The sequence below is a fragment of the Typopeltis vanoorti genome, chromosome 25, assembly GCF_054136105.1.
Source record: "Typopeltis vanoorti isolate ZY-2024b chromosome 25, IOZ_Tvanoo_1.0, whole genome shotgun sequence".
In the NCBI taxonomy this organism is placed as follows: domain Eukaryota; kingdom Metazoa; phylum Arthropoda; class Arachnida; order Uropygi; family Thelyphonidae; genus Typopeltis; species Typopeltis vanoorti.
The window spans coordinates 47,687,067-47,713,598 of record NC_143573.1 but is presented as its reverse complement, the minus strand read 5'-3'; the positions used below and the strand labels follow the sequence as shown (position 1 = coordinate 47,713,598).

At 35.7% G+C, this 26,532-nt stretch overlaps 1 protein-coding gene across 4 annotated transcripts in view; it reads left to right on the top strand.

Annotated features, from left to right (window-relative positions):
• Cpsf6 (cleavage and polyadenylation specificity factor subunit 6) overlaps window positions 1-26,532 on the top strand; it is a 467,838-nt gene that overhangs the window by 51,447 nt on the left and 389,859 nt on the right. For all 4 annotated transcript variants that reach the window (XR_016550513.1, XM_090414582.1, XM_090414580.1 and 1 more), the window contains exon 3: window positions 20,934-21,020. Coding sequence is in view for 3 of the 4 variants with exons in the window: in XM_090414582.1 (XP_090270708.1) it covers window positions 20,934-21,020 (87 nt within the window). In the remaining variant the exon portion in view is untranslated. The remainder of the gene's footprint in view (window positions 1-20,933; window positions 21,021-26,532) is intronic.

Genomic DNA, 26,532 nt, shown 5'->3' with positions numbered 1-26,532 from the left:
ACATTAATTGATTCAGCCAGAGAGGCATGCAGTGAGGTTGTCTGCAAGGATAGAAAAATCAGAACTCCATGGTGGACACAGGAAGTTAAAGAGGCTGTGAAGGAAAAGAAGAAAGCATATCAAAAGTTCCTGGCAAATAAGTCAGCTAGTGCTCTTAGAGAATACTGGGACAAATGTAAGAAAGCTAAACACTGTAAAACTAGCTAAACAAAAGTCATGGGAAGACTTTGGCAAGAACATAACCTAACCAAATTAGTATCAGAAAGGTGGCAAGCTACTCTGGAGGCTGTTGAAAAAGCTCAGATATGGAGCAAAGAGTGCTGTAAAAGGAATTAGAGAGATGATAAAGGTGACATGAAAACTGGAGAAAAATATATCCTTGATGTATGGAGTAATTATTTCAAAAAATTGCTAAATGAAACTATCAGTGACTCAGCAGGCATGCAATCAGGAATACATATCCATACTTGAAGTAGAAAAAGCTATCAAAAGCCTGGAATGTAGAAAGGCAGCTGGAGTAGATAATATTTGACCAGAAATGCTCAAGTATGGGGGTATAAAAGTCTTACAGTAGCTGCACTGCATAGTTCAGAAGGCCTGGACAGGCCTTCTGAACTATGCAGTGGTGGAGTTCTTAACCCTGTGCACTGTATTCTGTATATTCCTTACTATAGTGGGATGGAGTTCTAGAAAAGTCTAGCCCCTTGGATTTGCTAGGCAGGGGAACATCTGAATGTGTGATAGCCACTTTTTATTCTTTTTATTTTTAATGGTTCTGATTTTTTTAAAGCATCTTTAACATATGATGCATGTTGCATTTTTGAAGTTTCTTGTTGTGTTGATTCTGAATTTGGTTGAGGTGTCAGTAATCTATAGCACGGATCGTCAACTTTTCAGACTTGCGGGCCACATTCAACTTTTATTTTTAATAATCGGGCCGCAAGCGTTTATTTAAGAGAAAATAGCGAGTGAAAAAAAAAAAACTTAATTTATCAATTTTTATTATGTCAATCTTAAAAAACACAGAAATATTTAAAGTATGACATATGAAACAAGCATGAAAATGAAACACAATGAAAAATTATTATCACATAAAAAGAAAGTAATATAGTGTATCCATCACAATATATACATATGTCTCCCTGCTTAATGTGACTTTTGTAATTGTTTTCCCTTAGCCAGATTATTTAGATTCACTTTATAACCCGCGGTGCATATTTGAACCGAAGCATGCAAATGTTCATCAGTCAGTCGAGAAGAAATTTTATTTTTTCTAAAACTCATGGCAGAAAATACTTATTCGCAAATATAGATGCTTCTAAATGCAATTATCATCTTTGCAAAACTAATTAATCCTTAAATTTTTTTTTTTTTTTTTTGGTAAGCATCGATCAGTTCAAACATAATCGCATTTCGATGCTATTTTTTATGAAAATCCACAAATCTTGTTTCAAAATTCCGTTTGTAAATCTTCAATAATATCATCAAAAGTTTCCTTTTGTTGGTATTTCCAAGTTGCACAGGAAATATCACAAAGTATAGGTATAAAATTATTTTTAATTTCTTATTCATATTATAAAATGTATTATTTAAATAATTCAACATATGGGACACATGCCATGCAAGTATGGTCAACCTTTTATGGGCCGCCACAAATGCACATTTGGGCCGCTGGTTGCCAACCCGTGATCTATAGAAAAAGCATGTGAAAGTGTTTTTCTGTTGGTTAGGTTTCATGTTAAAGAGCCTATCTGAATAAGCAAATTTCTCTTGCTCCATTTTGGTAACTCTCGTTTTGATAATTGTTTTTGGGGTGGGTGGTGATGTGAGTCATTACATAAATATATAAATTGTTCCATTTCCTACTGTTTTCTTTATACCATTAATGTGGTATAAAGCAAATGAGAACTTAATAAATAAAAAAAAATTATGATCAGCATAATTACTGTCCTCATTTACATGCAGAAACACTGCTGTCAGCTATGTAATTGGCTGCACATCAGGGGCAGATATTTGTGGTGTGCTAGGTGTGTGCAGTGCACACGCATGGAATGGCAATATCACTGATATTATATTTTTGCATTTTTTCCTGTTGTAGATTTTGCTAATTACCATATTTTTCCGTGTATAAGACGAACCCTACTTTTTTGAACCCAGAATTAAGAAATCAATATTTTAAACATCTCCACTGTCTAATCATGCACTCAGTAGGAGGAGGTCTAAACTGTCTCTCTGAAACTTTATTTCTATGTTCTTTTGCATAATTGATGACTTTTAACTTGAATTTTGAAGAATGTGACAATCGCTTTTTATTTTCGGACATTTTTATTGGCTAGTGCTCAAAATATTGTCAATCCATTAACTTACCCACCAACGAATTGCAGACATATGAATGATTTCAGAGTTCCGATTGGTTTATTCAGAATCAGCCATTAACGATGTCAATCAACAGAGTTAAAAAAGGCTAGTGATTGGTGGAAGCCTGTTTGTGGAGACAAGGTACCGGCAGTTTTGCCATGGCAACTGCGGGTCTCTCAATCAGTTACCCCCTGTGTATAAGACGACCCCCAATTTTTGGTCTAAAAATTTTAGAAAAAAAGTATTGTTTTATACACGGAAAAATATTGTGCATGATTCTTAAAACTAAACACAATATACTAATGCATCATGAAAAGGACACTTTTCGATGCGTAAACATTGCATTGCATTCGCATTAATAGCCCAGGTGTGCAGTCACAAATGTGGACACCTTTGAATAGATGTAGAGATGGTGCAGCATGTCAGATGTTTAGTGTTCTGGTGGTTTTAAACCAACCAGAAGGATGAGACTGAACGCAGTTTTGTCTGATTTGCATGCATGAAGTGCGACCTGATGTGTTTAGGACACTGATATAGACAATTTTTTAATATATTTATTATTATTATGTGACACCTCCAGGGAGTCCAAAGACTCATTGAGGGAGAGTGTGCCAACAGCATCAAATGATTGAATCCCTTCCATCTACTAACCATGCTCAAACTTGCTTAACTTTTTGCGTGAGCCATTAGTAACAGAGGCTCTACCAATTGACCAACCTTATTTTTTATAAATAATTTATAACTTTTTTGCCCATATTTACAGTGGGAAACAGTGTTGACGATCTACTGAAAGTCTCATTTTCTCCCAGAGCTTTTGGGAATTGTAGGATTATAGTTGGAGGAGGTTGGAACTTGTGTTTAAATAAATAAAATGAGTTATTTCAGTCTGGTCCAGAAAAATCCATATAATTTCCCAAGTGATTGCTTTTTCCGATTTCTGTTTGTATTATATGGCTGTATTTAAAAATCGTATCAAAATTCAAATTATCCATGTCTCACTCTAGTATTTGTCAATGATGATCTAATCTCACCATGCGTTGTTGAACACAAATGGCACATGTGAAGCACATAGCTATTGTTCATTTGACCTTTATGCTTTCCATATTTAAAATTATATTAATTGATAAATTAAAGTATTTAAAGTTATCCTGCAATTAATTGCATTGGACCCTTTAAGGTGAGTACTGATGTGCTACACTCCTTTCATACATCAATAAAAATGCAATCATATAGTCAAATCATTGTGAATTTTGTAGTGCAGGTTGCATAAGCCACACGACAGCTCACCCACCTAAATGGGCATGTGATGCCACTGCTGCACATATATGAAAATGCAGTGCTATCTGCATTCTGCAATAATTGCTTCACCCTCTTCCACTTCCTTGTATAGTGGTACCAAATTTCATAAATATTTAAGATTTTATTTTATTTTAAAAATACTAAATTAATTATTAATTTAGTATTTTTAAAATATTTACTGTAATTAAAAGTAGTTATGGACTTAGGCCAGAGTATGATATGGTGGGGAAAGATTGCAGTACAGAGCAAGAATAGGGTTTTTTCTTTCACAATTATACACATGCACGCACACACACTCCATCACAAAATGCTGTAAACCCACTATGTATTAGCATCATGGGTTGTTGAAGAGTAAGGTAATCTAGAAATCTTGCTCTTTAAATGCATAGAGAGGATTTCAAAAAATGATAAAGCAGTTTTTTTGGAATTATATTGAAGAATATGAATTAATTATCCGAAACACTCCTTTCTGGATCTGTCTAAGGTATCTGCACAAAATGAGCTTGAGTTATTCAGTTCAATTATACATACTTGTTACTTACATCGCTTGTATTATGACTGTTAAGGTTGCATCCTTTCATTCAGTGAAATTAAATAGTGAACACCTCATATTCATTTTATGGAATCAACTATTATTTGAGATAAAAACTTAATAAAGTTCTGTTTTGACTTTTATATTAAGGTTGTCTTCAGGAATATATACATCTATATATACACAAGTACATTAACATACCATAATGGCTTACTATGGTGTTGCTACCTTATAAAAAGTAAATTATATTCTTGTTTAATCCTTTATTCAAGTGTATGTGCAAACAAATTTTGCGCATGAAGTATATTCACAACTAGGCTTCTTTTATATAGAAACTTTTGACTTCACATCAATTGCCTTAGTAGCCCATAATGCAAAGTACACTTCCTTTTTTATGTGTATACTGATAAGCATTGCAGGAGAGTCATTACCTACAATGGTTTCATCAGCAGGAACAAAACCTAGAATGATACCAATGTTGAATTAATGTGGAAGCCGTATATTTTTCATATAAAAGAAGAGAAAAAATCACCTTATTATTAAAATGCCCTAATTAGAGATAGTTATAGAATCTTTTTTCACATGGTTTCATTTTGTGTATTTTTCAGTAACCACTAACTTTAACTCACAGTCTGCCAGCACTCCCAAATCCGTAGCCCCATTAATTTCCTGTATTTATTCCAGTTCCATCATACATAACCAACTCCACTTTTGCAGATTAAAATGACAGCCATTCTCTTTCATCCATGCTGTCATTATGTTTAAATCATCCTGGAAGAGCTCTCCATCTTTAGCTATTGCTCTATCCATATCATTGGCAAACATGGGTAAAACTGCTGTTTCCCCCACTTAGACCAATTCCTGTATTATTAATGTATGAATTAAACAGCAGTGGCCCCAATTACGTATCCCTCCACATACCACTAGTCACATGCCTTTTTTTGCTCCTTCATAGACTATAACCTCATGCCTATCCATCAATCCCCCTTATTCACATCACCAGCTTCATTTTCTACAATTTATATGAGTTCCATGAGTGCATATGCCTAGTGCCTGCATGCACAAAATTTTTGTTTTCAGAATTTCTAATTTATCTCTTCCAATATTACTCTAACCCATTCAAACTTAATACACTAATTAGTTGCGTTTAGTCTGCACTGTGTGGATAAACTGACACTGATCTCAGCTAGATTATTATATATGTTTAGAGTATGAATTGTCTAGACAGCACATTCACTTGAACTTGAGCAAATCTTGATAGGTATTTGTAGCTATGTAGATCTATATTAATTAAAAGGCATAGAATTTCCTATCGTAAAACTTGACATAATTTGTTTATAAACTGAATGTATGTGCAGCAACAAAATTACATCATGCTAATAAATTTTAATGAAAGTACAGATATTTTGTACTGCAAATAACAGTACATCATTGTTTAGAAACAAGCAAGAAAGAACAGGAATACAGAGTACATACCAATATTGGTTTGCCAATTAAAAATTGGTTGCTGGGTACTAGAAATTAGAATTAATATTAAATTTTTACATAAAGTGAATCTCCCAAACTTTTAGGTGGGGCGGGGAGAGAGAGAGACAGTTTCAATTCAGGTTAGGCTAATGTAAAAATACTGCATGTATATACAGTATTTAAGTAGCTGAAGTTCGAGTAAGTATTTAGGTTGCTCTTATAGAAATATTTTGCATGCAGCATACAAGATCTTTTAACAAAGATGTCACCAGTTCTAGGCAAATAAGTGTTTGTGGCATGTGACTTTCACTGTTGTGAGCACACGCTACTGCAGACATTGAGACTGGAGACTTTTGTACACAAAATGTTGTTCATGTGCACATGGGCCAGAAAAAATTAGAGGGAATATTGGTTCAGAAGTGTCATGTGCCAGTTCCCTCCTATCCAAGGTATTTTATTATAAAAAGTGATTAAATTAGTGATGCATCATTTCTCCCCCCCCATAAAGTATCCTATTCATCCATTCCTGAATTTTGTTTTCAACCAACTTCTTCTACTGCACTATTTTTAAGGTGCTGATCTGTCATTCATTTGCTAATACTCTCATGGGGGGGGGGGATGCAAAAATATATTTGTGGGACAAAGCTATTTTTCCATCTTTCCACACTCTTGGGATTCTACCTGAGACTCAGCAGCCAAAGGCATTGCCACTTCATAGTATATTCTTGTACTGTGTGAGCTGATATCCCATCTGATCCTGCAGCTGTATTCAGATTGATCTTCTGTAATATTCTGCACAACTTTTTTTGGATTTGTTTATGGTTGTTTTGTAGTGGTGGCATGCCATGTAGGTGAAGAATGAAGATGGAGTTTTTGTCCGAAGCCATTTGAATATGTTTAATTTTTCCTCTCAAAATTAAACTGTAGTTTGGTTAGTGCAGAGAAATTTTTTTATGCCAGCCTTATAATCTCTACTGGAATGAAGGTCTTTGTTCACCACTCCACTGCAAATCCCTGATCTCTGTTCAAGAGATAGTTCTCTAAAATATGTGCCTTTGCAGTCCATTCAGTTCAATTTATTTCAGTATGGCACGTATTCAGTAGCATAAGTCAAAAACTCCAGCTTGCCACTCAGCCTACCCTACAGCCCAAAATAAGTGTAAGAAAATCATCGATAAATCCAAAACAGGTGTTTTTAGAGCCAAATGCAATAAGCCTGATTCCTGTTCAACTGAGCCTTCTGGTTTCTTCTGATCTAAGGATGCTGGGTGTAACTTGTGCCCTACCTGTTTCTTATTCTGAGGAAATGATAACATAATTCAAAGATAAGGCAGAGTTCTTAACCTCAGCTTGTTTCCTCAAATTTTACATAGATGACCAATTATATCACTGCTAACAGCTCACAACATGCCTTTTCTGATCCTTTAGAAAAACATAATAAAGTTCTTCAGTAGTCTTGACACTCATAGGTCAGGTGGTACCCTTCCAGTTGTGCTCAAAACTTGTACTCCACAATTAACATTTATCTTCTATTGTCCGTATAAATTGACTTAGTCACTTGGCATCTACCCAGCAGTGTTGAAGCAAGCCTTTATCCAGCCTATTCCTTAAAAAAAAAAAAAGGGGAGATAAAAGTCAGTATCAAGGTACTATACCGTTGTTCTTGCTTTAAGTACTCTTGAAAGTGATGGAGAAGGTCATCACCTTCAGTTTCATCACTACTTGGAGAACCATCAGTGAATTAATGATCATCAGTATAGATTCTCTCATTCTTGATGTAAAGCAGACCTCCTTACTCATCTTTGGATATAAGCAGTGAAAAGATTTACAGAAATTTGTGGTCACTCATGATATTACCAAGATATTTGATTGTCTGTCATTGAGACCAACACACTACCATCTTATGGTCTTCCTCCTGCCCTAGTGAGTGAATTGACAGCTTCCTCTCATCAGATTTCTTTATCAATGCTGGAGTACCTGGGTACTGTACTCTTACCTGCTCTCTTCCTTCTGTATATCAGTGACCTGTCTATAACATCAGATCTTTTTTCGATTGCTGATGACAATACTCTTCATACCATGTCTTCATTCATGAAATTGGTACTCAAATGATTTGAGCTTCAAGATCTTCCATAACTAATGTCTCAAACACTAATCTTCATCCCATTCTTAAGTCAAGTGAAGGTAATTAGTGAATTTCAATACTATCAAAATGTCCACCCCCCCATCTTTTTACTTGGAAGAACGATCTTACTCTATTCCTGCTTACCTTTTAATAAATGTACAGGTATCCATCGATTAACGCGGTTAATTAATCCCTCGATGTTACCACATATATCAAAATCGCGTTAATCAAATCTAATAATCAATGGTAAAAATTAAAATTCGTCCATGATCGATTACTGTATTAATAATTTGTTTTATATGGTACTCTTTAAGGAAAGATAAAAAATTAATGCAAAGTAAATGTTTAATAAATACTTGTACCTACATTATTTACTGCAATTTTTTTATCAAAAGACGTTATCAAGAGTCGTTTGAACAGTTTTAGTTTTTCTCTTATTGGCATAAATTCTACGATAACAAGCAAAATGACTCTCCAGATCTTAATCGCAATAAAACGTAAAGAAAAAACACTGTAAATATAATACATGATACATATATATAATATATAATAATACATGGTATAAAATATATATAATACATGGTGCAAATTAAGTGGATATTGAATCCAACATTATTTCATAGCCAAATATAGAAACTACAAGAGTTTCGTGCCAAAAATATATAGAAACTAAAAGTTTCAGTGGTGAGGGAAAGGCATATACTGCAATTTTCTTAGCAAAGGCATTTGACAGGGTGCCACATCATAAGCTAATAGTTAAGTTGCAGCACATGGGTCTGGATGTCAGATTGGTCAACTGGATTCAGGATTGGCTGTCTGATAGGTATCAGTTCTAGTAGCAAGGCTTATACGTTGGTCATACATAACTGGTAATTAGTTTACGGAATTAACAATGCATACAAAGTATATTAATAAAGATAACTTTAATAAATAACTTCTATATTTCGGCAACGTCACATTGCCATCTTCAGGAACCATAAAGATATGGTATGTGCACGCAAGCACTAACAAAAGCAAATGAGGAAGAAAGCAAGAAACTAATATTGTTCCTAAAGTCCTAATGGTGCCCTCTGGTGGGCTAATTTGGTTGACTTGGCAGTTGGGCTGAAGTTCTCAAAATGTAAGTCTCCCAAATTTGGGGTAGTTTCATGCACCCAAATTTGTTGAGGTTAGGAATATTTTTTAGAGCTGCTGAAGATTCCTTAAATAATCTCTCGTATTTAAACTTGCTGCGGTGTATTATTTTTGTTTTCTTCCAACAAATTCTATGGTGGGTATCTAAGGCATGGTCTGCCAGCCCAGAGCGGCTGTACTGGTGAAACCAGATGTAGTCTTTGTGTTCTGAAATCCTGATATTTGTTGTTCTGCCTGTTTAGCCAAAGCAGGACAATTTGCAGCTGCAAGGGACCTGGTATACACCAGGTAGGTCTAGGGGAAGTAGTTGGTCTTTAGTGGAGCGGATAAGGGATGCCAACTTTTTATATGGTCTGTAACAGGAAGTAAGGTCATATTTTCTGAGGATATTGGTTATTTTCTCAGAGGTGCCCTGGATGTAGGGGATGGTGATAGATTTGGTGTAATCTTTATTGTGGAGGGGGGGAGGGGGGGGGGTTGTGGTTTACTGGTTTGAGTATTTTTTGGATGGATTTTTTTGGGGTTATAGCCATTGGCTAAGAAAGTGTTGTGGATGTGGTTTAGTTCAGTAGTTAGGGCCTTGTCATCTGAGCAGATTAATTTTGCCCTGTTATATAGTGTTTTTATAACCTCATATTGTTGTTAGGGGGGGGGGGGGGACTGGTGAATGTATCTGCCAGTATGGGTGGGTTTTCTGTGAACAGAGAAAACCAAAGATCCATCAAGCTGGCAGGTGATTAAAGTGTCTAGGAAGGGGAGGGTGTTGTTTTCCTCTTTTTCTAAGGTGAACTGGACTCTGGGGTGTTGGTTGTTTAAGTGTGTTAGGAAGGAGTGGAGTCTGAGCCATGTGGCCAAATAGCAAACACATCATCCACGTAACGAAGCCAAATAGTGGGTTTTTGTGGGGCGGAGTTTAAGGCTTTCTCTTCAAAGGTCTCCATAAAGAAATTGGCCAAGGGTGGGGAAAGTGGTGAACCCATGGCTGTCCCTTCTATCTTTTTGTAGAACTTTCCTCCAAATTACCAGTTACAGATAGGTATCAGAGAGTTGTGTATGGTGGAGCAGTTTCAAGGAGCCAGAGGGTTACAAGTGGGGTCCCACAGGGCTTAGTACTAGGACCTATATTGTTTAACCTTTATATCAATGACATTGCAAGTGGATATTCAGTTGTTTGCAGATGATGCAAAGCTGGGAAGGATTATTAGTAATAGTGCAGATGTGGTAGCCCTGCAAGAGGATTTGAATAAGCTAGATAGATGAGCAAATGAATAGGGGTGTCAGTTTAATGCAGCAAAATGTAAGGTCTTGAGGTTTGGGAAACATCGATGGGATGCTGCATACTCTATGGGAGGAGTTATACTGGAGGAAGTAGGGGAGACAAGAGATCTGGGGTTGATGATTGATAGAAACCTGAAGTTTAGGGGACATATTGCAAAGGTGGTGAAGGTAACACAGGATTGCTGCAATTATGAGAAGGACACTGACCTGCAGAGATAAGAGGGTTATCATTCCGTTGTATAAGTCTCTGATCAGACCACACTTGGACTATTGTTCTCAGATTTGGTCCCCAGGATTTGAAGGGGATAAATTAACTGGAAAGGATACAAAGATGGTTTCAGGACTGTACAAGGATAGTTATGAGTATTGGCTGAGGGAATGTGGACTGCAGAGTTTGGTGGATAGAAGAAGGAGAGGTGATATGATTGAGACTTTTAAACTGTCAAGAGGTGGTTACAGGGTTGACACAGGTGAGTTCTTTCGCTTGGTTGAACAGTGGGAAGGAGTGATGACAGAGGCCATCCCTGGAAGTTACAAAAGGAAACTGTGAGCAAGAGGGTGAGGAGTGGTTTCTTTGCGTGGAGGGGTGGTTGAACCGTGGAATGTATTGCCTGATGGAGTGGTGAGAGTGAGAATGGTCAATGAGTTTAAGGAGTGGTATGATAGACTTTGTGTTTCTTAGGGGGGGACCTCCTCTCAATGAGTCTTGACAGACTTTATGTTCTTAGGAAGGAACTCCCATGACGAGTCTTTTGACTCCAATGGAGGCCTGAATAATAATAATAATAAGCAACCTATGGGCAACTCGCAGTAAAGGTGGAGTAATCTCCAGATCACTTTCCTTAGTATTTTCCATAATGTAAAGCACATATCCTAGAGGACATGTATGATAAATAAGCCTTTGGCTCTCTATTTCAGTAATACATGATGGTTTATTTATTTTCAGTTACAATCTAGAAATTATTGAACAAAGAATAAAAAAAACAACTAAACCATACTATACTGACATCGGAGGTCACGGTATATCTCAGATACAATTTACTGTCAAATATCACAAACCTTTACATAACATGTGTTAAACCAAACTGACAACAAAACAGTGCGGAATATCACTCGTAACATATGAATGCACAGCTACTCATGACCTTCAAGCTATACACTGAATTGTGTAAGAATATTTATATTAAACATTTTGCATGTATTTGTCAGATGAGCTGCGAGCTCTGTAGGATTAAAGGCACGTTAATCAAAACTCCTGCCGTGTATATCAAGGTATTGCTGCAATTAATTTCGCGCATTTATCAAATCCTGCATTAAGCAAGGGATACCTGTATTCCATTTCTGCATTGTTCTTTTTAGTACTTTCATTTGAATTGCTCCACTGAACTGGCCAATACCATTCTTCTGCTTTTTACCTCATGTAAAACATAGCAATTGCCAATTAACATCCATGTGCAGTTCTGACATATCAAATAAAATTCTCATCTTTTCTTTTATTTAATCTATTTCTATTCTTTGGAACAGCCTTCCTCATACTATTTTTCCCAATTCATCAGATTCACAGCTTTTCAATAAACTTGTTAATAGATTCCTTATTTCTCCTTAACTGCTTTTCTACACATGACACTGTTGTGTTATAGATCTTATGACATCTCATGTGGAATCAATTTACACACACAATATTTATAAAAGAAGACCGTTGCACACAAGAGGTTCCAAATCCTTTAGCACAGAAGTACGATGTGCATGTGTCTGTGTGTGCAAAAGGCTAAGGAGAAAGTAGGTGTTTATTCATGTCATTCTTTCTTTTACAGCTTGAGGTCTTAGTCTCTAAAGGGTAGATGAAATGAAAGAGGTTGATGGGAAGTTTTTTAATAAGTTTAAAGCTGGAGAGTAAGGTGATGTTTTACCAACAGTTACTTGTGTTCATACAAGCTTGTATGGTGGTGGTGGCCAGTTCTTCAAGAACATATTTGGGAAATACCTGTAGAAGAAGCATAACACAGAAACAGGATGTGTATGAAAAAGTGATTTGAATGAATCTCCGTAGAGAGGTTATTACTTAACCAGATTACTCTTTTTTGTGGATAGTATCAAGCATTTTAGGAAGGTGTGTGTGGGGGGGAGCAGTTTTAGGTATTGGACACATGATCCATTTTAGCAAGAATAATTTGTGTAGTGTGATTAATCATTTGAATATGGAATGGAAACTGCAGCCTTAGAGTGAAAAGGTAGAAATCCCAAAGACATGTTGGAGTAGGGGGTTGTAATACTAATGGACATGAGGTAAAAAGTGGCTGAGGGAAGGGCATTCCATAGAAGAGGAAACTTGAACAGTGGTGAGGAAACCGTGATGGTGTTTTGAGTTACACGAGAAAAGCGTCTCTACAGCAGTGCTTCTCAAAGTGTGGTACATAGTCCACTTGTTGGCTGTGTGGTTTCCCTACTGGGCTGTGAGAGAATTTTGTTAGTAAATAAACATTTTTATCTTAGTTTGTAAATTTTCAGATACAGTTTAAAATATTATATATTAAAATCTTAATAATTAAAACGTTTTTTCATAATTCATTTAATTTTAATATAATATGCATAAAATTTGGCTACATGCTATATATTTCAACACGCTAATGTATAGTGGTACATAAAGTCAGCCACTATCTCTACCACATGCTGAGAAACCTAATCCTAATTTTCTTTTGACTTAATTTTTCACTGAAAAATACTAAGGTTGAGTATGTTATACGCTACTTCACAGTTTTGTACTTAGTGCAGCATATTAAGGCTGACCGCTGATAGTAAAGTATGACTCATCAGTAAAGGGTGAGATTGTCAGCCTGTTGGATCGCTAATGTGCATTATCCAAATGGGCCATGGCTAGAAAACCAAGAAACACTCTGATCTTTAAAGGTACCTGTGGCATAACTATAAACAACAAAGTCACTCAAAAAACACGGAGATAAACTTTAAAGTACAGACATTTCATACTGAAAATAACAGTGCATCATCAGTGTGTAGAAACAATAAGCAAATCAAATAACAGGAATACAGGGTACATGCAACAATCAGTTTACTAATTAAAAACAGTTGCCATGAGCTAGAAATTAATATTAACAAATAATATAAAATAATACTAATTTTGATGTTTGCATAAAATGTGAATCTTCCAAGCTTTTGGGAGAGAGGACAATCTTTCCAATTCAGGTTAGACTGATGTAAGTGGACTTCAAAACTTTCTTTGAAAAGGTGTTTATATTTAAAACTGCTTCTGTGGAGAAGACTAGCTTAATTTCTCTGGGTATTGGGTTGTGCCAGAACAGACTTTTGAGGTGAGTATTGATGTTTATTAATTTTTTCCACAGAATGGCCTGTCTGCCCAAAGTATGTCAGTTTACATTCATGAGGGATCTGGTGAACAATAGCTAATGATAGAGGTGACTTTGTCTTTTGTAGATGGTAATAGATGAAAAATTTTGTTGATAGGAAATTATGTGGGAATGAAGAAGTATCTATCACCTTATTATTATTATTCTTACAAACGAAGATATTATGAAAGAATTAAACCAAGAACCAGTAATAGAAAAAATTAAAAAATATAAAAATATATAAAAAAAAAAAATAAATAAAAAATAAACATAAATGGATGGAACACGTTCAAAGAATGAAAACAGAAAGATTACCAAAACAAGCCTTAAAGTACAAGCCATTAGGAAAAAGAAAACCAGGACGTCCTCTTAAACGATTCAACGATGACTCTAAGGCCGGAACAGGCCATGCTAGGCCTAAATCCTTGATATGTATGATGATGATGATGATGATGATATGAAAATATGTTATCATATTTTCCTCTCAACAAAATTTCTTATCTTTCTCATCCTTGGAGATATCATTGTTTATTCACAAGTCAAACTGGCTTCCATAACTCCACTAATCAAGATGGAAGAGATACTGAATTGTTTGCTTTAGCAATGACCTAACACGACTTGTCTATCTGCCTACCAAAATGCTAGATAATTATCACCATCCTTCCAGTACTCCAAACCTTTTCTTAACCAAGTCTCTTTCAAAATGCATTGTAAGTGTTAATGCCATTTTTGATAACCGAGGTTATAACCTTGGTTACAGAGGGGATGATAAAAAGAGTAGAAGGTGAGAGGGGGATGAACCAAGAGGCCATTCCTGGAAGTTGTGTAAGAGCGTGGTGGGAAGGGTGTGAGAAGCAGAGTTTTTTACGTGGAGAATGGAGAATTTTGAGTAAATCGAACACATCAGAACATGTTTTGAATGCAGGGAGGCTGAGGATTTTAAAGTTTAGTATGATAAATATGTTATCAGTTGGATGAACCTAACAAGAGGAATTTGCTGACTTCATGTAGGGTGTGATGATAATAATGTTTCATATTATATGGGATACAGTATAAATTATAACACATACAAACAAACTACAAACTTAGTAGACCAAAGTTTGTAGTTTCTAGCTAGAAAGTTATCATATCATACATCTTGCAAATAATAACCTCCTTTTTATAGTAAACAGAAAACCACACTGGTAGATATATATGTTCATGAATTTCTGCATGCTCCTCTCCCAGTATGCTAGTATTATTAAAATACTAGCATATTGCTGTAATGCATTGATATTTGTGGCATATATCAATCATATATGCAATACCTTATCTATTTTTTTTTTTTTTTCCCATCTTATGAATGGGAACCACATCTTATGAATTTATAAGATGTGGTTCCCACCTATGAAAGGTTATCACTAAACCTATAGCACAATGTATCATGGATGGGTTAAGTATCCCCCCCCCCCATTTTTTTTTTATCAATTCTATGTATTTTTTGTAATTTTTTGATTTATTTACATAGTCTGGAAACTGCTCTAGAGACCAAACATGGAACTTTTTCAAGTTCCACTTCAGGCATCCAGTAAGTGGGGCATTAGTCTCACACTGGGCGATGAAATTCAACTCTCACCTAAAGACGATCACAAATATCACTGCCCACAGCTGGTTTTGAACCTGCAGTAATTAGTTATAATTGATTATAATTTCAGCAGAATTAACAACATACTTTTCCTTATCTATATACAAATTATAGTAAGGTGATCACTTAAAGACGTGAAGAAATTATATTCTTGTTTAATCCTTTATCCAAGTGTAAGCAAACAAAGGTTGTACAAGAAACTACGAGTGTTTTGAATACTTAGTTGTGAAGATGCTTCAAACTATGATTGCTTAAACTTGGATAAAGGATTTAAACAAGAATATAATTTCTTGGCATCTTTAATTAAATTTATAATAAGATGAAAAAAACTTTCAGCAGCATGCTCTAATCCAGAGTATTTTAATAGTAAGGTGTTTCACTACTTGTATATGAAAGATATATGACTATATATGACTGCATTACTTCAATCTTCCAAGTGTAAGCAAATTTTGTTTTCTTTATCCAAGTGTAAACATTTGAATAAAGGATTAAACAAGAGTATGAATTTATAAGCATGTGAAAAATCTTTCAGTAAGGTGATCACTATTCCCTGTGTTGATGGTATGTCAAAAAAAAAAACAGCATTTTGAGCCTGCACTGCCTTTCAGCACTTTAAAACTCACTACTCTTATTCATTGCCCTAGGGACTACTCCATCCCCTCTTGGTTCATGTTTATGGCATCCATTCTCCTGCATGTTGTCTTATTATGGGGAGACTGGAAGATCATCCACAATTTCCTTGGAAGAACATAAAAAAAAATACATCTATAAACATGATTGTGATAATCTGGTTCCTGATCATGCTTTGGATTCTATACATGGAATCAGATGGAAGGAAACTTCTATGCTTCATTGCAGCAAGTTCTAATGTGAGAAGCTTTTTCTAGAACTTACAGCTGACTTTAAAAATCTCATTAATTGAATTAAGTATGGATGTGTTAAACTTTCCAAAATATGGTTAATTGTGATTCTTAGATATCCCAGGTCACAATCTGTGCTTTCTACTGGTGCCTATAGATGGCACCTTTTCTAGCTACAACTGTATTTCAGTCTACCTGTTTCACAAGCAACACAAGTGTTGCTTGTGTATGCATGTGACAGTTTATATTTGTGTACCTGAAGATGTGTATGTGACAGACAAAACTGGAAACATTAAATTGTTGTTTGATTCATTTCTTGGGACTGTTTTCATTAAATGTTCTGTATAATTATTTATATATTTCAGTGTGATACTAATTTTTATCTGCTGAAAACTAAATGGTGATTACTTCCTTTTCCAAATTCCCTGCATGCTGACTTTAACTACTTAACTAAAATATTATCAACAATAATATAATCAGTAAGACTTCTATTTATTGTGTCATTTCTTCTTGTGAATGTAGACATATAGGACATAATGTTAGTAATGAATAGTTCATATCCTGAACCGAAATCTGTATAGGATGTTAATAATGATGTTACTTTTTCATGGCATTCTGTCATAGTATCCTGTACAGCCTCTGAGGGTATATCAGGAGTTGATGATATATCTGTATCTTTGTGATTCTTTCTTGCTCTGCTGCTTAAATCTTCAATAATAACCAGCTTTTCATTTCTCATTATGTCAGCTGTCTTGTCTAATCAATCAAAAAATTCTCTGCTTTCTTACTGCTGGTATGAAATTTTAGTGGAGCTGGTTCAAATAATTCTGATTGATTTCCCATTTTGAAATTTGTTACATTGCTCTACTTGAAATTACTCCCATTCAAAAAGTTTTTCTATTTTATTATTGAATACTTTAGTTCTTGCATTTTCAGATCACTGCTTCCATGAATAAATAACACCTTATAGTTACTATTAGTTATTACCTTATTGCAACTACTATGGTAGTGTGTTTAGAGTTTTTCTGTTATTTGTATAATTTGTATTTCTATACTGATGAAGATGCCTATGAAACATGCAAAAATTTTACAATTAAATATCAAGATATTTTATGTGAGTTTTTCCGTATTTATTATAAAGGAGGTTCTAAGACTGCTGTTGTAAATTACCGACCGAACAGCATATCAGTAATCGTTGTCAAGGTCTTGGAGAATACAGGAATGGATAGATGAAAATGGGATACTGTATGAGGGGGGGGGGGGTTTGTGAAGGGTAGATCATGCCTCAGTAACTTGCTCATGTTTTATAACACAGTGATGGCTGAACTGGATAAGGATAATGGGTTAGCAAGGTCCAGTGATTCTACTGGACCTTGCTAAGACTTTTGACAGGATACCACATGGAATTCTAATCAGTAAACTGCAGCATATGGGGATGGATATAGGGTTGGTGAGATGGATAGGAGGGTGGTTGATGGAGAGATATCAGAGAGTGGTTTATTCAGGAGTTGAGTTCAAAAGACGGCCTCTGACTAGTGGTGTGCTGCAGGGTTCTGTTCTTGGACCACTACTGTTTAATTTGTTCATTAGCGATATAGGAAAGGATCTGAGAGGAAGTGTTCATTTGTTTGCTGCTGATGCAAAGTTGGGTAGAGCAATAGTAAATGCACAGGATGTCAAAATTTTGCAGGATGATTTGGATAGTTTGGAGGAGTGGGCTTAAGTGAATGGATGTCAATTTAATGTGGCAAAATGTAAGGTTATTCATTTTGGGGTGAAAAGATTAGCAGCAGTATATATATATATACCACATTGGTGTAACTGTACTCCAGGAGATTGACGAGTCCAGGGATTTGGGAGTTTTGGTGGATAGGGAGTTGAAGTTTAGGGGGCACAGACAAACAGGTTATTGTTCCTCTGTATCGAGCCTTGATAAGACCCCATCTAGACTACTGTGCCCAGATATGGGTGCCAGGGTTTCTTCTTGATGGGGAGGAGGTGGAGAGGATTCAGAGACAAGTGACCAAGATGATAGCAGGTCTATGGAATGAACCTTATGAGAACAGGTTGAAGATTTGTGGGTTGCAGAAATTGGTTGATAGGTGGAAAAGGGGTGATATGATTGAGACATTCAAATTACTGAAGGGTTTCTATAAGATTAATTCAGAAGATATTTTTGAGAATAGGACTGGTGGTGGGAGGACTAGGGGCCATACATGGAAGCTGGAAGAGTGTAGTTAGCAAGGGTGTTAGAGCTAGGTTTTTTACTTGGAGAGTGGTGAATGAGTGGAATAAGTTGCCAGAGTCTTTGACTGTAAATTAGTTCAATGTGAAGTATGATAAATACTGTGTGAATGTTGAATAGTTGTTCTTGACATGATGTTAGGGCCTCCCTCACAATGAGGTCTAAGGACTCCTTGGAGTTGCCCATACTACTACTAATAATAATTATTCTTTTGAATGCACTTAGGTAGTACATTGGGCGTAAGTTGTGAGGGCACAGTTAACTGAATATGTGATTAAAACATGTTTGTCTGAAAATCATTTTACATTCTAACCCATTCAAGAGTTGGTTGACTAACTTTTGTTATTTTTATTTTATTTTTATGGGGTTCACTTCCCCTACCCCTGCTTCTCCACTGTCCCTTAGGAATGTTTGAGCCCTCCTAATAAGGGATTAAGTATGTATTTTATGACTGTAGATCCAAGTATTTTCATTGCCCAGTTCTGAGGGATGAAAAACCTGAGATTCCAGATGAAAAAACCCTCTACCCCCGTAGGAGACTGGTTAACTCACCTTTAGTCAAAAGAGTCCAGATAAAGGTTTTCCTCATGTTATGGACGGGAATTTAACAGAGGTCTTTCCGACCAAAGGGCTTTGTCTATACCGACTGAGCTACAGAGACTCTTGGTTTACTGATATTTGGCTATTTGAGGATCACATATAGTTGAAATATTCACGTCTGAAAAAGCATAAAGCCAAGAAACTAGAATTGTACGATAAATAATAATTTTAAAAATACACATTCTACAGTTTATGTTAATTTTTTTAATGGTAGTAACTCGCATCACTATTAGCACAAAACAATCTGAATTTGTCCAATGATATTTCATTGGATTCAACCAGCATACTCAGCATAAAAGCACTTAACATGTAGTTCCAACTAAGCATGTATTGAGAAAAACAATTCACCTTTGAATTGTTTTCATTGCACATACCAGCAGTGTAAAGCAACAAAGCTAAGTCTTTACTGGAAACAATTCAGTTTCGAATTGAGAAATATCAGCAAACTTAATAAATTCATAGTTTATTTTGTTTTAATATGGTGTTGTGAGCTAATACCAGCTATTACTATAGCATCATTTGTTGGGAATACTTTGAAGTCATTCACATGAAATTCAAATAGCTTTTCTTGTCTTTTTTTTTTCACCATTGTCATCATTCTCTTTTACATCTTCAGAGAGATATTACTATGAAATTTCACCACATCAAAACTTTTTGGGTACTTTCCTATCAACAACTTGATTTTCTGCTAGAGGAGGAAAGGATAAAATATGGTTCAATTTTATGCTTTTATCCAGAAATGGAATACATGATTGGGTTGATGAACATATGATTCTCTTTGATGGTCAGCATGAATTTATTAAGGGTATGTCTTGGTTAATCGATCTACTTATATTTTATGATAAGGTGACAGATGTGTTGGAGAGGGGAGAATCATTTACATTGATATTTTTGGACTTTGCAAAAGCATTTGATAGAATGCCATATGATAAGTTGATGTACAAGCTGGATTGGATGGTTAAATGGGTCGGAGATTGGTTCTCTGAATGATACCAGCAAGTTGTGTATGATGGTGTTGTTTATTATTTTAACGGTATAATAGAACACAGAAACTAAGTAAATAATTAATTTATTAACTAGATGCTGATATTTCGCTGGTATTATAACCAGCATCTTCAGAGCACAAAAACACTGTTTGTCACAATACGCGAGACTAAAATGGTGTGTATGATGGAGCTGTCTCAGAAATGGAAGGTGACTAGTGGTGTGCTTCAGGGTTCTGTTCTTAGGCCCCTACTGTTTAACTTGTTTGCTAACGATATTTCATGTGGATTGACTGGGGATCTCACATTGGTTACATAAAAGTATTTTAAATAATGGAATTAACAAAAGCATGTTGTAATATCTGAATAGCAAAAAAACCTATAACTGTGTATCTTTGTATGAAATGCTTAATATCATATGCTATGCATGTTTTTTGTATCACATCCAGGGTGTTGATGTTGATATGTTTCATTTATTCAATTAAGAAAGAAGGTTTCCAGATCTAAATTCAAACATTTAACTCTTAAGCTGTGTAACTTTCCTCTCTCATTAAATTTTCAGTTGTAAAACCTAAGGATCCTTTTGCTAAGCTATGTTAACTCTATGTGAATACAGTCTGCTAGCAGATCATTTGAGGCAATGATCTTCTTACAGATTGGGGTAATGAACATATAGATTTGGAATTTTAAGACAACAGAAACTTCGGTTGTTTATTTTGAAACAAAAGTATTATTCTGGCAGAGATTTTGCAACTGTTACTTTTAATAGGTCATACAGTTTATGGAATCTTTACTGTACAAGTATGTTAATCATATGGATGCACTGTAGCAATTGAAAGACTGCAACATTTCGCAGTATGTTAGTCAAATTGTACAACAAAGAATTTAATTACGTTTTCATTTGATCTGTTGAATTTGATAAAATATCATTTTAATTAATTGGCTGACTAATATTTCTTCAGCTAATCATGTGTTTAATAATGTATCTTTCATTATGTTTTACATTCCCACAGCTTGTGTCCATATATATTATTATTGTTTGTTTATTTATTTATTTTTTTTGAAGGATGGAGATTATAATCATGATGGAAATGTTGATTTATATGATGATGTAATCACTGCACCCTCCGGAGATGATCCTCCTGACGATGAGGTAATATTTAAAAAAACGTATTGAATGGTATCAACTATATTTCATAAACATAGATTTTATTTAACTTTGTTCATTTTTCTTGTTGAGAGGCTTATACGCTGGTTAAACATGATAACTAACATTTAAGGAATTGACAGCGTATACTAGAAATATAAATTAAATAAACTTTAATATATACTTTCCGATATTTCGGCAAACGTCACGTTGCCATCTTCTTGGAAACTTAATACAAAGACACGTGCACACAAGTACTACATAACAGCAAATGAGAACTGAAGCTAGGAAGCTAATGTTTTCCTAAAGTCCTGATGGTGCCCCCTGGTGGGCTATATTGGTGGTTCTTGGCCTTTGGGCTGAAGTTCTTCTGATAAATGTTTCCCAAATTTGGGGCAGTCTCATGCATCCAAATTTGTTGAGGTTTGGCTTGTTCCTAAGGGCTGAGGCTGATTCCATGAATAGTCTTTCATACTTGAACTTGCTGCGGTGTATGACTGTGGCTTTCTTCCATCTTATTCTGTAGGGAGTATCCAGAGCGTGGTCTGCAAGCCCAGAGTGGCTGTACTGGTGAAATCGGATGTAATCCTTGTGTTCTGAGATTCTGATATTTGCTGCCCTGCCTGTTTGGCCAAAGTAAGACAATTTACACTGCAAGGGACCTGGTATACACCAGGTAGGTCTAGGGGAAGTGGTTGGTCTTTAGTGGAGCGGATAAGGGATGCCAATTTTCTATGTGGTCTGTAACAAGTGGTTAAGTCATGTTTTCTTAAGATTTTGTTGATTTTTTCCGAAGTGCCTCAGATGTAGGGAATGGTGATGGATTTAGAGTAATCTTTTTTGTGAAGGGGAGGGGGTGGTGGGTTGTGGATAACTGGGTTAAGTATTTTCTGGATTTTTTGGGGGAGTAGCCATTGGCTGAGAAAGTGTCACGGGTGTGATTTAGTTCAGTGGTTAGGGCTTGATCAGTTGAACAGATTATTTTTGCCCTGTTGAATAGTGTCTTAATAACTCCATATTGTTGTGAGGGGGGGGGGTGATGGGATTGTTGGTGAATGTATCTGCCTGTATGGGTGGGTTTTCTATAAACTGAGAAAACCAAGGTTCCATCAGGGTGGCAGGTGACTAGTGTGTCTAGGAAGGGGAGGTTATTGTTTTCCTCTTTTTCCAGGGTGGACTTGATTCTAGGGTGTTGGTTGTTTAAGTGTGTTAGGAAGGAGAGGAGTGAATCCGGGCCATGTGGCCAAATAGCAAACACATCATCAACATAGCGAAGCCATATGGTAGGTTTTTGTGGGGCTGAGTTTAAGGCTTTCTCTTCAAAAGTCTCCATAAAGAATTCGGCCAAAGAAGTTAGCTTCCTAGTTTCAGTTCTCATTTGCTGTTATGTAGTACTTGTGTGCACGTGTCTTTGTATTAAGTTCCCAAGAAGATGGCAACGTAACGTTTGCCGAAATATCGGAAAGTATATATTAAAGTTTATTTAATTTATATTTCTAGTATACGCTGTCAATTCCTTAAATATTAGTTATTTGTTCATTTTTGTTTCTCTTTTGTGGCGTCTTCCTACTTTTATAATAGTTATAAAATTCAGTATTCTGCTAATGTTTTTGGTAGATACTATCATGTAATATATATTCTTTGAACCATATTAAGGTATACTTCAGATTAGCTCGATTAAATATTGATCTAATCTAATGTGTGCTGTTACAGTTTCACCTACCATGAGATTAAATCCATAGTCAGGTGATCTCTGATGATCAAAACAATGTTACTCATTTTTATATTTCTTAACCAGAATTTTAGTTTACATTCCATTTGTTCAAAGCTGAATGATCATCGGTAACAGACAAAGTTTAATGCAGTAGACAAATTTATTAAAACAAGGGAAAAATAAATATGAAATAGAGCATTGTCCTTTATCTAAGAAGACAATATGGACAAATTATTCATGCTTTCACATATGTATACACCCACTCATTAATACACTTAAAAATCTCTTAAAATAACTTGATACTATCTAGCAAATAATATTAAATTATAAGTCCTGAAAGGATATATTTCTGTGACTGACTAATTGCATGTTGACTGATACTGCTTGTTTCCCAAGCCTAGTTTGAGTATGTTGTGTTGCTCAATTCTCACTTATATATGATAAATGGAACTTTTAAGGTGAGTTTGAATCAGCAAAATTTTTAGATGGAGACAGCAGGTGCATTTAATGAAATGTGTAAGCATAAGCACCTATTAGATTTATTTTGTTCTGCTCTCTCTATATAAAACAACTCTCCTCTCATTGTATGAATCTTATTGATGTATGGTACTAGAGATTGTTACTGGTTGAGCTTTCTCTAGTTTGATTTAAATGAGTCTATTTTGCAGAGACAGCATCAGAATGATAAAAATTTGTGTTCTGGCTGAATGGAATTTAATGAAATTTGCTATGAAGGATCTCTGTTAAAGTTTGTGGATAGTTTTTTTAATTAGATGTTTTTTTGATGACAGAATTGGAGGGAAATGATTTTTTTTGAATTGGTACAAATTTATATGTTATGTTGTATGTATCAGGATAGCAGGAAAAGAACACAGAGGAAGACCAAGATCTCGGCAGATGGATGCAATAAGCAGTGCCTTTAAAGACCACAATATAAAATCCAACAATGTTGGAGTCCTGTCGGATAACAGATTAGATATGGAAAAAAAAATTTTGAGTTGAAGTTAGAAATGATGTAAACCTTTCATGTAGTATTGTAGTATCCTCTACACCCTTGGAAGGCATATATCAGAAATTTCATTTAATAATAAGTGTCAATAACAACTAATCCCTAGTGCATATGTCATTAACAACTCTAAGTTCAATTATAATAATGAATCATGTCACACTACACAAGAATTTAATGCCATTGCATTGATACTCTTTTTTTAATAATTGTTCTCAAATTAACTCTGAATTTGTGCCTTATATACTACAGGTAATGCTCTCTGTTGTAGAGACTGCTGACTTCATCACACACACATTCACGATATTGCCAGAAGTGTCTGGAACTATCCATGTATTTTTCATTGCTATGGTGTGCTGTCAATACGAGATTGGGCCTCCTTTTTCTGCTGTTACAGCCATTACCTTTCAGGATTTGCTCTCCACTAAGTTCTGGTAAACTGCTGCTGGAATTCATTTCCATTCCTCCATTAATATGGTGAACAGCTGACAAGTGTTAGTTGGGCAAGTATTTTGGCATGCAACCTTCTCTCCATCTCATCCCATAGCTGTTTGATAGGGTTGAGGTTTGGGCTGGCCAGTTTAGTTCTTTCACCTCGATTGTGGTTTGAAGACCTCTGTCTTCAAACCATGGAGCTAGGGCTCCTTGCTTTGTGAGTAGGTGTGTTATTATGCTAATACAGGAAAGGCCTATTCCAAACTGTTACCACAGTGTGGGAAGAATGGAATTGGCCAAAATGTCATGGTAGGCATCGACGTTTAAAGATTTGGACACAGAAACCAATGGGCCTATTCAAAACTAGGAAAAAAAACCCAGACCATTATGCTACTGCCTCTAAATTTCACGATCGATACAAGACATTTCTTTAGGTAATGACACTGGGCATTGGCAGGTGTAATCAAGGAGTTGTGAGCCACAGCATGATTGAAATCCAAGGCCAAACACCTCCAGGAAAATAGTTCTGCCACCGACATTTGTTGCAGAGCTGATGGGGAAGTCGTTTGCGATGGTTGCTAAGGCTAACTGATAATTTACTGTAACAACATACTTGAGAGTTCACTGGTGCTGATTTGTCAATTTTTTTGGGCTTACCAGTTTGGGGGGGGGGGGTTCCATCATGTTTCCAATTCATAATAACTCACTGACAGTAGACTGGAGCACATGCAATGTGGCAGAAATCTCTCAAACCAGATCACCAAATTTGTGGGCTTTGACTATCATACCACATTTGAACAGATCCAGTTCTTTTCATCCACTCATCTTGATGGCATAGAATTTGTCTACATTGCTAATGACAATATGCTTATGCTTATATAGCATTACTGACGTGTATCTGTCATATGGGTGAGGCAACGTAGAGCAACGTCGTTTGCGATGGTTGCTAAGGCTAACTGATAATTTACTGTAACAACATACTTGAGAGTTCACTGGTGCTGATTTGTCAATTTTTTTGGGCTTACCAGTTTGGGGGGGGGGGTTCCATCATGTTTCCAATTCATAATAACTCACTGACAGTAGACTGGAGCACATGCAATGTGGCAGAAATCTCTCAAACCAGATCACCAAATTTGTGGGCTTTGACTATCATACCACATTTGAACAGATCCAGTTCTTTTCATCCACTCATCTTGATGGCATAGAATTTGTCTACATTGCTAATGACAATATGCTTATGCTTATATAGCATTACTGACGTGTATCTGTCATATGGGTGAGGCAACGTAGAGCTATAGGAGTGTCCTCCAGACACTTGGCAACATTGTATATGTGTGTGAGAGAGAGAGAGATGCACACACACACATGCACACACACTCAGCTATATGACATAATTTAAGAAATTTACTTAGCTATATGACATAATTTAAGAAATTTAATGACTAGAAACTGAGAGATATCAAAATAGAAAAAAATATTTATTATTTGAACACACAACTAGTTTCATCTTCTTAGAAGACTTCATTCGGTACATCACATGAAAAGAGAAATACAAAAAAAATATACGTTACAAATGAACATGTAAACATATTACTGACATTTGAAAATGTTCCGGATGCCATAGTATTGTTGGGCACGTTCATGTGCCCAACAATACTATGGATGACTGTTTTTCTGAAATGTAAGGAGAAACTATAGTTCTTTGGTGATCTTATAAACGCCAAAATTGGATAGCTGAAGTGTAACAGTTAGATAGGTTAGTATCAAGATGGACCTGATTGAGGACAATTTCTGTTGATTCCACAGTTCTTCTCTGGCTCATCATAGCATCTAAAATATTTTCTGATTTGTTCCAGATCACTGGATTAATGACAGATCTTCATTGTTAGGGTGAGCAGAATTAAGAACATGATTAGATAGTGCATTGGCTCCAGTTCTGTCATAAGTGATGTCTCTGACATGTTCTTCCGTATGCAACTTAGTGGATTTCTCCATTTGACCAAAGTAGGGCACATTGCAGTTACACCAAAGATGAAGTGGATAGAGGAGTAAAAGAAGTGCAGATTTTAATTTTCTTGAGAATTCAAGCTAACTTTGGTGAAACTGAACTAATATATGGTAGAAATATAAAGCCTTTTACATCAGTACTATCTTCATTATGGTAAGCATGTGAATTAAATAGTAGCTTATGAGCAGTCTGTTTAGGATGACTGTTTTTCTGAAATGTAAGGAGAAACTATAGTTCTTTGGTGAATTCCTCTTCTTCACTGAAGAGGAAGCAAGCATGTTTACCTGATGAAGAAATGATGCCAAGCTTTTGATACAGATCATGATGTGACTGTGCATGAAGGTATTGGTTGGTA